The sequence below is a fragment of the Lipophrys pholis genome (genome assembly GCF_963383615.2).
Source record: "Lipophrys pholis genome assembly, chromosome: 2".
Classification (NCBI taxonomy): Eukaryota; Metazoa; Chordata; class Actinopteri; order Blenniiformes; family Blenniidae; genus Lipophrys; species Lipophrys pholis.
This window is the reverse complement of record NC_137636.1, coordinates 17884658-17900899: the sequence shown is the minus strand read 5'-3', so window position 1 is coordinate 17900899 and position 16242 is coordinate 17884658. Positions and strand designations below refer to the sequence as shown.

At 38.4% G+C, this 16242-nt stretch overlaps 1 protein-coding gene across 1 annotated transcript in view; it reads left to right on the top strand.

Moving 5' to 3' along the window:
* Positions 1-16242, top strand: part of LOC308106645 (CUB and sushi domain-containing protein 1-like) — a gene marked incomplete at both ends in the record, with an annotated part of 411609 nt that overhangs the window by 222727 nt on the left and 172640 nt on the right. The window contains 2 exons of the mRNA XM_080458503.1: positions 8423-8535; positions 9372-9449. Of these exons, the coding sequence (XP_080314629.1) occupies positions 8423-8535; positions 9372-9449 (191 nt within the window). The remainder of the gene's footprint in view (positions 1-8422; positions 8536-9371; positions 9450-16242) is intronic.

Here is a 16242-nt window from a genome sequence, read left to right as displayed (position 1 = left end):
ATTTCCTGTTTCATGTTTCTGTCTGGTAGCTGGCAGGTTGAATGTCAGATTTACTAGCTGTCACACATGCGCGCGCGGGCACACACACACGCACACACACACACACACACACGCACACACACGCACACACACGCACACAATATTACATTGATGACACATTTTTCTTTCAGTTTCAGTTTGTCACACAAAAATAATCCATATCTGTTTCTATCTGACTAGAATTGTCCTTATCGTGTCGTGTCAGAGTGAGATCGCGTTTCCTTTCTTGTCACAGAAATGTCACTTCTCCAGGCATATAAGTGTGAATCCTAATGTTTCACCTCTAAACAACATTTTACAGCCTGCATGGGATTTCAGGAGGATGCCTTGAATAATTCTTAGTTGCCACTGTTTTTTGTTTTTTTTTCTTTTAATGCAACAAGCATGCTTGTCAGTAATGTTTAGAAAGCTGCTTGTTGAATGAGGTTAAACCAGCAAAAGAGTGCTTGGGGCTGCACAAAAGAAATGAAGGCATTCAATGAAGAAACAAAATGAATGATGTAGCCAATGTGAGGAAGATGAAGAGATTTTAAAAGACCTCCAGGTATTTGTGAAGTGGGTGCTGACTGTAGTATGCTGGCTTTATCGTGTTGTTTGGCTCATAGGAAGTGCTTCCTCCTTTCTTTCTTTTTTTTCCATTTTGCAAGTAAAATGTCAACAGGTCACAATGCTCTTTCTGTTTACAGTTGAGAAGGTCATCAGTCCCTTTCAGTGCATCCATTTGCTTATGTTTTCCATGAATCATTGTGACGGTCAAGATCCATCTGAGAGGATAAAGTAACCCAGCCAGTATACTTATTTTCGTCAAGCCTTTGATGTGTAGGAGACACATTCAACTTATCTCTGAGTAAACTGTTTGATGACACCTGGTGAAAAAAACCAAGTTTGGGTGATCAATCTTACCTATTTATTGTGTTTATAAGTCCGTTGGTACACACTTGTAAAAGAACCCCATCATATTTAAAAGGTTTGCACTCAGATCACATAATACAGGCCTTGGCTGTCTATTACTCTAATCACCTATTCCCTTCTACACCTTAACCTCTGTCACTCACCTATTTCGCCTTCCTTCCTTTCTCTCTCCCTCCCTCACTCTTTCTCTGCAACAACCCCTCTGGCTATTCATTTCTTTCTTTCTTTCTCTGCTCCCTGTCCTATATCCAAGTCTTTGAAATCGAGGACAAACTGCAACAGTGTTTGAACTGTCTTTTCTTTTTCATGTTTTTTTCCCTGTTTGGTGCTTTAGGATTTCAACATAAATGTATTGAGTTGTTTTTATCAATCAGTTAAAACATAATTTATCTCTTCAAAAAACGAAACAGTTTTTTTAATCCAAACTATCCTTTTTTTTTAAGAAAAAGTGGATCTTGACTTTTACATTTTAATTCCAGTCCGAATATTTTTCTTCAGGATTAATAAATATCTGGCTGATATTAAATAATTAATACATGTAACACAAATGATAATGACAAACTATAATAAGAGGAACCAGTAATAATGTAAATTATATACAAAATGTATATATGGTTAAGTAAAACTTGAATAAAAACCCAATTCGTCTGTTTCAGGATAATGCACAACACGTTAAAGGGCCTTCAATTTGAAACACGGGCTTGTACTTTTCAAAGTGATACAGGGAGTAAATGTTGTTATATTGATCATTGGGCACAGACTCTTATCTTCTTTGGTAGGCTATTCCCTTTACACATTCTTCACTTAAGATAACCACCTTAAATCAAATTCAACGTAATGCTCCTGAAATGGCCACATCCCAAACTGCAATCCTTCATAGAAAATAGAAAAATGTCTGTTGGTGTGCCTTGTGCCATTTCCTCTCTGATTCCATTGTTCATCTTGTGTCTGTGTTCTGGCAATTGAGACTCTGGTTAGTCAGATAAAATTGTTTGGAGCGTGGCAGATATACAAGAGTTCAATGATGTTAGAAAATGACCAGTAAAATGGTGAGTGTCTCATCTTTACGCGCTGCTAAGCCACTTTTGCACCTCCCTGTTATTTTGTCTTGGCATGCCATGAAGTGCATACATTTATCACTCACATGTTGTGCTCTGGCTATTTCCCTATTACCTTTCCACTTTGTTATTCTCGACCACTTCTGCCGTCGGCCCCTGCCCCCCTCTTTGTCTCCCCTCCCGGTTTCATTTTTAATTACTTTATTTGATTTGATAGCGACTCTAGAAACAAACCATTTCAACTCCGTCCTCCATTCTCTAACTACCTATCCAGGCCATTTTGGAGTCATTTCAGCACAACAAAAACTCATTCATTTGGTGACAAAAGAGCAAAAACAGCTACTTAAATGTCATTTTCTGCAACAATCTGTTTTCCAGAGTCACAATCAAGTCCAGGTGGGAGATGCAGCTTGTCTTGGGATCCCCCCATTTGTACAAAACCTGTCACGACTGGCATTGTAACGTCACTCATTATTTACTTATCACTGCTGATTCACACAATTGTTAATCCGCTCTTTAAATATGATTTAGTTTCATTTTATTTTGTTAACGTAGCTCCAGCGATAGCATAATCATCCCACAACACATTAAGCTGATGAATGAATGTTTTATGTTCATCATCATCAATATTGTTATTACATCGTGTGAAAATCGTAACTCTGGAGTAACTCCCGTTCTTCATGATGGTATAGCTTGTTATTTTATTTTATCTTTTTAATGCAAGCAGCCAACCCTGGTCTCTATCATGATCATGTTTATTTATTATCTAAGCCGATCACACTTCTTCAAGTGCAAACAGCCGGAATGTCATGCATGAGGTGTTTCCTCAATATTCCATGTAAACCCGACAAAAGGCCCTTCACCTTCGCCTTCATCAAAGTCCACTTCAACGCAATGTTTTGTGATGATTTCTGACAAAGCAACAATGGTTAACAATCGCATTACCCCCCCCCCCCCCCCCCCCCCAAAAAAAACAAAAAAAACAAAACAACAACAACACATTTGTATCACATGATAAAATCTTGTCGTGAAAAAACAAGTTAATGACATGTCAATAGTTTATTCTTTGAAAGAGACAACAATGTTCCTCAGAACTGTGACATTTGACCCTACTGGGCGACCACAGAAGCATTTGGCTGTCTGATTATCTCACAGAATCCAGTTCACAGCAGTTCACCATTTTAATGTAGAAATCCAACGAGCACCACAACAGTCATGCAGTGTCTTTGGATGAACCTTGCCCGTTCTCACAGCCTCTCCATGACATATATGAAAGAAATGGACTCCGATTTCTCAGCCTCATTCTCATCCGAATCTCCTCTTTCTTCCTATTTGCTCTCCCCTCATGTCCCTGTGTTACATCTCATTTCCCTCCTGCCTTTATATAGCCTGCTTTCTGATCCTCTCCTGCTGCTCCTTCTTTCACTGCTCTCTGCTTCTCCCATTTTCGTTACCACAAAATCCCTGCCTCACTTTCATTTTTCTCCACTTTGCAACGTCTCTCTTGTCCTGCTATCGCATTTACATTTTAAATTGTTTGCTGTGTGTGTGTATGCGTGCATGCATGTGTGTGAAATTGGCGTGTTATAACTGTAGCAGTGTACCCAGGTTTCACACTAAGCACTTGGAATAAACAGACACTGTATTTGTTGCGGTTAATATGCGTCAACTTTTTTTTTTCTTTTTTACTTGTATCCAGTCATTTATTATCATCATCCCTTTATATTATTTCGCAAATGTTCATATCTACCGGGACAAGCCATAAGTGCAACAACAAATTAAAGGTACAATAATGTTGTATTTTTTATTATGAGCAGCCAGTGGAGGAGGTCGAGGCAGAAAACTGTGCTTTAGAAACTTTCATTTCATTTAGTCTGTGTTCATATGTCAACAAATAGCTTGTGGTCTAGATAAAGTGTTATAGCAGCCACACAAATCCATCTCTCTGCTTCAGGTAACTTTCTTTCTATTTTGTGTTTTGGGCTGTGTTTACTTCTCCAACAAATCACACTCTTCTTTACGTTCGCCAACTTTTATACAAACTTACCATTTATATTCTCGGTTCTGTCTTCCATCACGAACGTTTCTAATTTATTTCGATTTTTTAATTTACATTCTTAACTCCTCTCATTCCCAAGAAATACTGAATTACAGTAAAAATGTTTGTTTTGAAGCAATATGAGAAAGTGCCCATACTGATAATTGAAAAACTATACTAAAACTAACACATTCAGAGCACAGGTACGCTTCCTCAAGCGTCCCGTGTCACAGAAGATGTTAATAACCCTGTCCTGGTGAACACCATTGAACCACATTTCCATTAAAGTTTAACGTATCAGACCGTTTGTTTATCTTATTTTAACATCAGCTGCTATGAACAGCTGGTGGCATAGGTCACCAGTTAACAGGGGCACCAGTAAAACTGAAACACCAGACAGTGACGCACGATCACAACAATCCATATTTTGTAATATTATTAGTAAATATAAAGATGTATATGAAATATTTAATATTTTAACTGATATCCAATGTATGTTTGCTCCGCATCAGGAGATACAGATTCTATCGAGGGTGATTACTTGGGAAAAGCTGCGATGACTCCGGTGGTACTACGGTGGAAAACAAACAAAACTGAGTCGAGTAGAGGTGAGGCAAGGCGAGCCGAGTCGAGTAGGGCTAAGTAGGCACTAGTGGAAAAGCGCCTAAAGTCAAGACATAACCCAGGTGGCTGCCAAGGGGTTATATTATTTATTGTTGGCCATTAGACTTCAGTATTGAACTTGTTTGAAAAATCTATTTCAGTGCATCACTGGGCAAATCTAACCTCTCTCCTTCTGTTGATGTGAGTGAATTTTGCTCTCATATCTCCTCCTACATCTTTTGTCCATCAGCCCTCATTTTTCTCTCCAGGCCTTTATTCTATCTGCTTTTGCAGTCCCTTGAAGTAATTTTTCTCTCGTGTTTCTTTTTCTTGTACGAAAACCTGTTTTGCTGTCTATTGTCCAGCCTGTCCATCTTTCAGCTGCCCTCTACACAGCCACCAAACTGCTGTGGAGTAGCCTCCGTTACTTTTCATTGGCTGCGAGTGCTATTTTTAAGATGCTCAGTCTCTTCGCTCCTTATTTGCTTCCTGCTTTTGTGTCTTTATTTTCAGTTCAGTCTCATCACTCTTTATTCCTCCTCTCTGACCTCTCGTCTCTCCCTCACTCCAATGTCAGGCAGCCGGCCAGTCCACATGAATAATGGAAGAGATGCACCGTGTCTCGGATTTTCTCTCTCTACTTTTCATAATGCCCTCTCCAATCTGCTCTTTCTAGAGAATGACTTGATTTATTCAATTAGGTGTACCATTTCTAGCTTTACATTAGCATGCCAAATGTTGACCCGGCTGACTAAAAATGAGACGGCTTTCCAACACAGTATCACATGATGATGCTTGTATAGTGGCAGGAATGAGATTATTTGAAAACATGCCTGAGAATTAAGGTATTTAGCTATGTCTAAATGTCAAAGCATTTCAGTGAGAGTTGTCAGCGCCCAACAAAAACAAAGATATGAGCAGCCAAAAGCTATCATCAGATTGTCACTCCTCATTTTCTGCTAGACACACAATTGCTTATACTTTTAAGCAGAAACACAAGCATTTTCAGGGTTTTTTTTTCTCCCTGTCGTTGCCTGTTTTCTGGAAAAGTGAAAATTGGAATGATTCATTTGTGTTTGTGAAGGGGAGCTCAGGAGATCATTGTTTTTCTCTATTGTATTTCTGCACATTTAGTTGGATGGCTTTAGTTTTTACACATTTTCATATCATCGACGGCTACATTGATGGCCTGGTGTGCAGAGCTCTTTCCCTTCAATCTGCTGGCTGGCGTTATAATACTTTGTGACTCTCACGACTTGAGTAGGATTGCTAAACTGGATCACGACAACAGGATACAAGTTCCTGTGTTGATACTGTATATCTGTGCTAATGTGTCTCAACCTTCAATATCTTCATTGGCAGATGTGATATTTCTACACTTCTGAGGACGAGATGAGATGTGAAAACGTTGATGTTTGTTCGTCTACTCAGATACTGTATACCATTTTGTGTACTTAAGATGATTTTCTTCATGAAGTCTACTAGTCAACTAATAACATTTTCTTTTTGTTGTAGTACATTTATTAGAATGAATTTATCGATCAGTTTGGATCTTAATTTGTATTGTGTTTTGCATATGAGACAAAGCCTCCAAAAATCTTCGATTCAACCAAGTGTGTTGTTGGAAAGCTTTGAGAAAATGACATGCTTTTTTTTTTTCTAACCATAGTACAAGTCTGCAGATATCTTCAAGTAAAATAGTGATTCTCAAAATGTATCAAATGTAAATTGCATAGTTTTTTCCCCCATGCACCCTTGCATGCAGGACAGGTTAAGGAACAAATGACTGGTTGTGTCTGCAGTCTTAAATATCAGCTGTAGTATATATTTGACACATTTTACTGTCCTCTGTTTAAGTTGAGCATCAAAATGAGTGCCTTGAAAATGCCTGTAGCTTCTGATCTTCTTTTTATGGGTTCCATTCTTTAGTTTTTATTGCACAATAACACAGATTCATATTTAAACACTCTAAAAACACCACCAGCCGAGTCACTAATAGACTGAATATTAGCCCCCTGTTCTGTAGCAGTATAGTGCTATAGAGGTTCTGCCTTTGGCCAGGCACTCTTTTTATAGTATTCTTTGGACTTTTTCTCAAATCATCAGATATTTTCTTTTTTGATTCACTAACCCAGCTGTATTCACAAAGATTAATATGAAGTCAATAAGATCCTCATACAAGCCATCTTAATATTTTCAAGCACTTCTCATATTTTATTTCTGCTGGTTTTTTTTTCCCCCTTATCTTTAGTTATTCTTGTCTCACTATCTTCCCTTGTCTATTTAATATACTTGCAGCATTATTAAAGGGCAGTTACAGTGGCTCCTGTTGCCCAAGGGAGGTTGCTGGAACATTGTCTTCCAGGCAGACACTCAAATCATTTCCTTTATTTGTCTCGTTTCACCATTTTCCAAAGATTTCAATTCTTCTTTTCCATTTATAATCATATTGACTGCCGATGGTAACAGAAAGTTGGTCTTACATCATATTTAGTTTTTGGCACAATGGACTACCAAGTTATCACTGTGGTAATGCTTAAAAAATGTTCTCTTTTGTTTTTTTGATTACGAACGTCATTTTATTTAATTTTTTTATACCAAGACACTGTCTCCATTTATTTGTTTATATTTTTAGGGATTATTTGTTATTTGTGAGACACTGTCAGTACTCTAAATAAGTTTCTAACACACATACAGAAAGTATCTTATTTTATCAAAGTTTTATAATTTTTGGGTTTCTCCTCTCATTCACATAATCACGTATGTTATTTCTTTCTTTCTTTTTGTTTTTCTAAATCCCATCATGAATTGTAGCGGATGTATGTTTTTTTTTTTTTTTTATATTTCTTTGATTTCCCGTGTGAAATGCTCCCAAACGTGGATATAACACTCAACTGCACGGGTCCTCCTGTAGGTCAGGTCTGATCACAATGGGAATGGATAATATCACTATTTCAATATCCACAGTCACATTTTCCAAACCGGGAGAAGAAATTGCCTTTCTGCAAAAACTTCTTTGAAATTACAGCCGGCCTCTGCACCTCACAGGAAAGCACTGCACAGTTGTGCTTCCTATAGGGGGTTTTTCTATTATCATATATAGGAATTCAGATGATGCAATTCCCAGGTAGTTATTCACGCATGGGAATAACTGCTGGTATCGTACTGTGCTTTGTATGATTCAGCATATTTCACAATCTTTCTTTTGGTGTCCTGTCATGCTGTGATCTATAAGGCTGCAGCCTGAAATTACGTGGAAGCACTTTCCCCAAATAACTGCATATTATCGGATATTGTTTGATACTGTTTTTCAATCAAAGAGTAATTATATTTGAGGTTCCTATCATCCATGAACTGAGGGCCTTGACTGCGACCAGAGGTTTTGACAGACAGTGTTTATATTTAGAAAGTCACCCCTTTTTACAGATATCGGAGCCCACTGCATAATAAAGCCCCATATTCACACTCTCACTACTAGTGTCTGTGTTTTAGTGTGCAAAGGTGGGTATGGTCGATACACAGCAGCAATAATAGCAGTTTTGTTACATCACACCCTGTCTTTCCCAGCTGTCTCGTCTTGTTGTGCAGTATTCTCGATCGTATGGCACAAATATGGTAAGAAGCAAAAAATGTATTGCAGTGAAAGTGCCCAGATAGCTATTCCAGGGAGTTATAAAATGTGGATATCAGTAGGTAGGACTTTTGGCTGTATGCATCAAAATGTTAAGTTTTTGTTTTCTGTTTAATAAAGTTTATTTCCTTTATTTTTTAGGCTGACTGGTACAACTCTGCCTTCACCAGTGATATCGAGTAAGAACTGGCTTCGAATACATTTCACCTCAGATAGCAACCACAGAAGAAAAGGATTCAGTGCCCAGTACCAAGGTATGTCTTTCAAAGTACTCATCAGTGCTTGACCTCAAAAATCTGCTTGTATAACGCCAAAATATCGGCATCTTTCTTTGGACACATTTGCAAAATAGTCATACACATTGGATCTCAATTCATATACATTAATTACTAATAGTATTTATTAGAGACTGAACTACATGATTACGTGATTGGACTTGCTGGACCCCTCTTGTCATGTAATTACATGGTTGTGTTGTTTAATTAGTATATTAGGGTTCTTTATAGTTTCTATCTGGTGACGCAGATTTTAATTGGTAGCCCCCAAGACAAAGGAGTAATCCAAGCTCTCTCTGCCTTTTGCAATATCTTAGTTCCTGTTTTGTCCTTATCGCGTTTTGTTGTCTCTCATCCCCAGTTATTGCGCTTTCACCCTTGTCACTGGTGAGAGTGCTTTTCATGCCAATTCTGGTCCTCAGTGGGATATAGTTTGGTTGTAGCACACATTTTTCTGTTTTCCTCTGCAGTGCTGCCACTTAGGAGAAAATAGATGCAATACATTTTAATGCTGCTTCTCTGCTTTCCTCTTCCCCCTTTTTTTCCTACTCTCTCATCTCCACTTCATGGTGTCTTTTAATCGCCGCAGTTTTTTTCTCGTTCTAATTTTTAATTTCTGTGCCTAGTGCATGTGTTAGGTCGGGTATAAGAGAGGGCGTGTGAGGCACTTTTTTGGATTGTACACACAGGTGATGTGCACAGATTGGTAACTCTTGAAATTAAGCGCTTTAGAAAAGAAGTCTGTACGATGATATAAATTTGATGAAATAGGATTCACAATTTAATGAATAATCACGGTCTCTTCTTTTTTGCAGTGAAGAAAGCAATAGAGCTGAAGTCTAGAGGCGTGAAGATGATGCCCAGCAAAGACTCCAGCCACAAAAATGCCGTCTGTAAGTACCCTGTGTGTGTGTGTGTGTGTGTGTGTGTGTGTGTGTGTGTGTGTGTGTGTGTGTGTGTGTGTGTGTGTGTGTGTGTGTGTGTGTGTGTGTGTGTGTGTGTGTGTGTGTGTGTGTGTGTGTGTGTGTGTGTGTGTGTGTGTGTGTGTGTGTGTGTGTGTGTGTGTGTGTGTGTGTGCCCATATGTCATTTAGGAAGCCTTTTCAAACCAGAGCTGAGACACATCTGGACACACACACACACACACACACACACACACACACACACACACACACACATGAAGGCACACTGTATATACACAAGGACACACAGGATACATCCATCTTTGATGCGGCAGCAGCCGTGATTTCATCTATTTTTTAGAGAGGTTGACCTTCCATGAGACAAGAATTAGGACCACACTCTCTTTTTCATTTCCCTCCCGTGAAACCTTTTCTTTTCTTCCTATATTTGAACCTACATAGAATTGTTGATTAGTCCCATTTAATGACTTTTCACATTGCAACAGTTGCTGAAGTATAACAATAGTTTTCAAAGATAGGGATGATGAACAAAATTGCTCTAAAGCCAGTTTCCAATGATCTGTAACTCCCATATTCCATTCACAACAGATATGCGACACGTCTGATGGTAAAAATAAGTCATTTAAACACAAAAATGGGTTTCTAAGGAGCCTTTCAAATTGGCTAGCCCGAGACTCGTTCTCTTGGGAGGCGGGGAGTAGAGAATTTTCACATCTTCATTTGGTTCGGGTGGCATTCACATTCAGTTTTGAGACCGGACCAAACCATCTGTAAAATGTCAAGCAATTACAACAGCTGCTACTTTGGGGGTGCTGTCGCCTGACACGAACACTGACCAGAGAGGAAGTCAAGAAGAAACACGGCTCATTGATTGGTTCGGACCGAAACTGTAAGCCACTACCGCTTCTGCCTGTAGTGGCTAGGCAAGTTAGCCCATGGCTAATGGGTACCCACAAACAACCACGATATATAGTCGTCAGACCAGATATCAATAAGCGCCCTTTTCACTACTTCTTCCTCTTTACTCCACGTCTGCCCGCAAGATATTTTCCAACTTTTTCCTTCTGCGTCTGCTTCTTCTGATTCGGGGGGTTAGCTGTTTGTTTACTACCCAGAATGCATTGCGCACGTCACATCCTCCCCCATCGTCTCCCCCCACCCGTTAGAAAGATCTTTTTTAAAAGGAACCACTTCCTCGCTATTCCACGTCTGTGCACAAGACATTTTCCAGGAGAAAACAAATGTTACAGGACTCCCGCTTTTTTTTTTCGCGTCTTTTTCAGATTCGCACACCCAAAATGTATCGCGCTCCACGTCACGTCCTCTCAACCCTCACCCTGCCCGCTCCAAAGTCTGTTTCAAAGAGGACCGAAACTGGTGTTTTGTAGGGGACCAGATTCCACTTGAAAAACCTGGAATTACTGCATTATATGATTGCTATTAAAAAATTTTATAACACTTAGAAAACAAATACAAAGCTTTGTCAAATGTCTCTAGATGATTTAAAACAAAAAAAAACAATAGTTTGTTTGAATGCTGGCAACCAATGTCGCACAGTAGGTGTCACTTTTTTTATAGTCTATTTTTGAATTTCATAATAAGCCTCTCAAGTGGCACATTTAACTATTTACTCAGTTTCAGCGTTATGAAGTTATTTGAACCTGGCAAACCATATTCTCAAGTTATTGTTTGTAGAGACAATAGAATAAAACATTGGAAGACTTGGAAGAAAAAACTGGTCTGATCTCCTGGTTGTGTTTGATTATCTGAACCATATGGGAGGTAAAAAACATGGCATCTTTTTATTTGGGGCCTGATTAAAAAATTGTTTCTCTTCAGGTACTGGCAAAAAACAACAACAGCCTAACAACTACATAGACCGCGAGGCAGTAACACAACAGGTTTAATCAGACATGTCACCAACGTCTTCACTGTTTCTGACAACATACATATTTCTTGGCAGATGGTAGATGCATCTAAAACAGTATTCAGATCATGTGACACAGACTTTTAATTATCATGAAGCCCAAACTCATACTTCATCCATTCCTTAGCATTTAGCTTCATAATAAAACCTTCATCAATAATTCTGCTGATTTATACGCTCAGCCAAGCATGCGCTGCTGCAATTAACATTAGTGTGTGTGTGTGTGTGTGTGTGTGTGTGTGTGTGTGTGTGTGTGTGTGTGTGTGTGTGTGTGTGTGTGTGTGCCGCTGAATTAAAATTCAAATGGGTGTTCTCTCTGTGTGTTTGAGTATGTGAGGATTTCCTACGGCAAATCAGTTAATTAAATTTATCAATGATGTTGTGCTTGGTGACAGATCCAGATCTCGCTCTCCTGTACGCACAATTTTCTTGTGTTTTACACGTACTGTGCTCACAGTCAAGTAAACATACATACACTCGTACACATACAAACTATTTTCCGTGCCAAGGGGATCCCTGTGGTCAAGCCTGCTGAATCCAAAGCTATTGCTTTTCGTTGTAACAAGGAGCACCAGCTAACCAAAACATTGAATTGTAAAGTAGCTCTCTTTTCATGAGAGCCTGTGGTGGTTTTTTTTATTTCTGGCTGCAGTGTAAATCTTTAAAATCATTTGCTTTGTTTGCTGAGAAATGTAGTATTCTGCATGTATCCTAACACTATATTTACTTAAAGCAAAGCTGACTTATGGGGTCGCAAAATCTTTATGCTGAACTCAGTGGTGATCCAATGACCTTTATTTATGTTTTCCCCTTGCTGGTTTACATCTTACTGCATATTTACCTCTGTACATGAAACTGCTGATGATACGAGGATACATGCTGAAGCACTCTCAAATGTATTTTTCCATCTATAAAATTATTGTTGCACTGAGGCAAATGGGTTTTGTTATCTGTAATCATTATGTGGCGCCAAAGCATGATGATAATAACTGTTAACTGTGTAATCCAGGGATCTCTTGTGTTTTTGTAGCTCTGGACACAAATAGGGAATTCTGTTTCCTGCCATGGGAGCCATACTCATTAAAAACATGCGAGCGTTTTTGTCATGGGGACTTAAACTGAGTGAATGTGGGTTTTCACATTGGCCTCATTGAGGTTACCCCCATGGTAGGCCATCAGGCCGACAACTACAGTCATTAAGATATTAAAAAGCAAGTGAAGCCAGTGTCCACTTTTGGTCCTGGACTCATCTTCAAACAACAAGTCTGAGCATTGTATGACTCCCAGTGGTGGTATTATGGCTCTATGGTAGAGATGTGCAATATATAATCATTACAACGAATCAGAGACTGATGGTAATGAGTTTTCCCTGTCTAGAGGATGGAGTGCTTATGAATCATAATCTAAAAGACTGTCTATATCTCTCTCGCTGTGTCTTGCCTGTTTTATAATATGGTCCAGTACACACACTCACACGGGAGGTTTAAATAAGTTTCCAAATGATCTGTTTCCATTTAATTCATACTCAAAATATTGATTAAAACTCCCATGTGAAGGTGTGATAAGATAATATGAAATAAGATCATGAAAAGTCAAATGTTCCAGTTATTGTTAAGAAGAACAGTATGAAGTGATTCAGAAGAGAGCAACATGTCATGCAGTTACCCTTTCTCAGCAGTAACATTAGCTGACTGCTGAGCATGTGTCATAATTATAGAGAGGCTGAGAGATTGTGATTAAGAAGTTTTACTCCCTAGACAATGACCTAGAAGTGTAATGAATCATCATTGTGGAGAATGTGATTTATGTTCTGTGTTTTTTTTCCCAGGATTGTCAGGTAAGGTGGTACTGCACTGCAGAAAGGAAAGAATGTACGGCATTCATACGTTTAGGAAAGCTTCATAGTCACAACGTTTGTTGGCATTAAACTATTATAATATCATTGTGTTTAAAAACACTTTGTTCCATACCATTTTTTTTTATATGGACCAACTGAACAAAATTACGCTGTGATAGATGGCTGCAGATATTTGGGTTGATTGACCCTGTGGGCATGAGGAGGTGGAGGAGAGAGAGGGAGCCGAGTGGATAAGAGGCAACGAGAAGAGGAGAGAGGAAGAGAGCATATCAACAGACTGCACTCCACTCTTCATTCAGCAGGCATCTGAAGAGCACCTCAAAAGCTCTTACCTGAAATACATGTCAGCTGAAACACACACACACGCACGCACGCACGCACGCACGCACGCACGCACGCACGCACGCACGCATGCATGCACACACACACACACCTGTTGGCCTGCCTCAGTTTTCTTTAAGTCCACTCTGCTTCTTCTTATATTTTCTCTTTCCTTTCGTAAATTTATCACCTCCTGTGGTAAATGAATGTTTGTTTATCATTACATTGTATTTTCTCTTCACAACACACGAATACAGTTTGTTACTTGGTTTCTACAATTGTAACAATTTCTATCAGCAACATCAACAGCAAGATATTTATGAAATTATAGCAAGTAAACATAGTTTTGGGTTTTGTTGTTGTTATTGTTTTTTTTGTTTGTTTTTGTTTGTTTTTTGGTTAAAAACAATTAAAAGCCTGTCTGTGAAAGTGTTGCTCGTACCACCAATCGTGCTAATCGTCCACACCAAACAATCCAGGTCCATTCAACAGCCAAAACTAATCACATATTATATGCTTTCATTTATTTAAATATACAAGGAACTGTAATATTGCCAATGTTTCAAATTGCAGTTGATGAGGTTACGGGGAAATTTAATTTCATGCAGCATTTTTTTTTTTTTTTGATACAATGCTTAACTTACCATTGATCTTATCTTATTAATATGTTAGTCTGTCCCACTGTAATCAACAAATAGGCTCGACAACATACAAAACGCCCCTGCATGTTGAATGGATAGTCTGGCAGCATCAATCAAGAGGAAACATCACTATTTTAGTACATTAATATTGCTGAATTGTGTCCGAAGTTAGTCTTGAAGGGTCGGCCAAATCAAGTGGTCCTTAAGTACTAATCATCAGAAGGAACGATAACAAGGCGGGAAAAAAGGGGGAAAAAAAGAAAAAAAGATTACTAATCATCAGCAATGCAATTTGTAATTTCAGGTATTATAAAGAGTATTGTAAAGTAACATGAAATGAGAAAAAATTAATTTTGTAATTACACTTCAACTATGAGAAAATGATTGTGATACTTAAGTTGCAGCACAAATGGACATACAGTATAGCGCGGGAAGTCTGGAGACTGGCACAGATGACAGGAAGAAGTGAGTCAACATTAAGTACATGTTAAAAACACACCTTTTTTTATTCTTCAAAATTCCTAAAAAAAGAAAAAGTTGTCTTTATGAGATGAAAGATTTGGTGAAAACGCTTTGATGATGTGGAAATGACCATACCACCATAAGCTTGTGTTTAAATGTTGACTGGCCTTTTAAGTGCAAATATGGGATTATGTCAGCTTCAGGATTTCCGACGTTTGCGCAGCAGCAATATTAGTCGGCTGCTTTTCCAAAACAAGCTCACGTTGTTTGCATCAGTTGGATTTGTTTCTGCTATATGAACCTTTGTATGTGATGCCAACGAAAGCTATTTGAACATGAGTGGGAGATTGTGAAAGTGAAAATGCGTTTTCGAGTGTGTTTGTGGGGTGAGTTTTTGGACAGAACATCAAAACCACTGCAGAGCAATGAGACAGCTCGTTCTCTTTGCATCATATCTCACACAAACATGCATACACTCTGTCTATATACTCACAGCAACTCGGCACACACACACACACACACACACACACACACACACACACACACACACACACACACACACACACACACACACGAGTCATTCATCCATCTTTAATGCTAGGATGCGCAAAACTTTGGTATTCCTTGTAAATTGCTGCTAATATGCAATAAAAAAAAAAAAAAGAGCATTAAACACAAAAGTATAAAGTAAACTAAGTGGAAGGAAATGAGGAAAATAGAAGGAGCGAGGGAGAATATTTTAGGAAAAGATGCTTGGAAAGAAAAACACAGACACAGAGGTTTGATAAGGGTCTTTTTTTCAGATCCTAATTCATAACCCTCTTGGATATTCCTTGATTTTTAATTCTTTGTGCTTTTCAAGGTTGTGCTCATTTTGCTGATTTTCTTTTTTTTGTTCCTTTTTTGTTCCTTTTCCCTCATTTTTTCAGGTCTTGCTAATCATCATTATTCATCCACAGACTTCCATTAAGACAGAGCTGGTCTGGACTGGTTTTTATCATGTCGTCTGGTCTCATTTACATTTACATTAGGATTTAGGCATGCAGCAGATGCTCCCAACCAGAGCAAAGTCCAAAACAAAATGTGTCATGTTCTTCAGCGTTGCACTTTTTCCTTGACCTGATCATGCAGATAGATGAGACAAACAGAGGCGAGAATGAGATGCTAAAAAGTGTGAACTGAGGATAACTCTCCTCATTAAATTTCTGTGTTGGTTGAATCCATTGCACTGCCATTTTGATTTCATGCAAAACCATTTTTTTTTTCCTATTAAATTCCTCCTGGTAGACTTTATTAACTCTTCATGTAATTTGCACACGACATAGTTAGATTTGTTTTACACAACACTGAAAATTCAAATCGAATGACTGTAGATTATAATCCCACATAGACGGCAAGATTTTCTATTAATAATATAATATTCAAGAGCGTTTAAATGTGTCCTGAAAAAATGAGTCTAATAGTCATTTTAGAGAAAATATGATGTTAAATGGATGAAGGAAAAAAAAAAAAAAAAAAAGCACATACAGCAAAGTGCAAATCTATAAACTGAGTC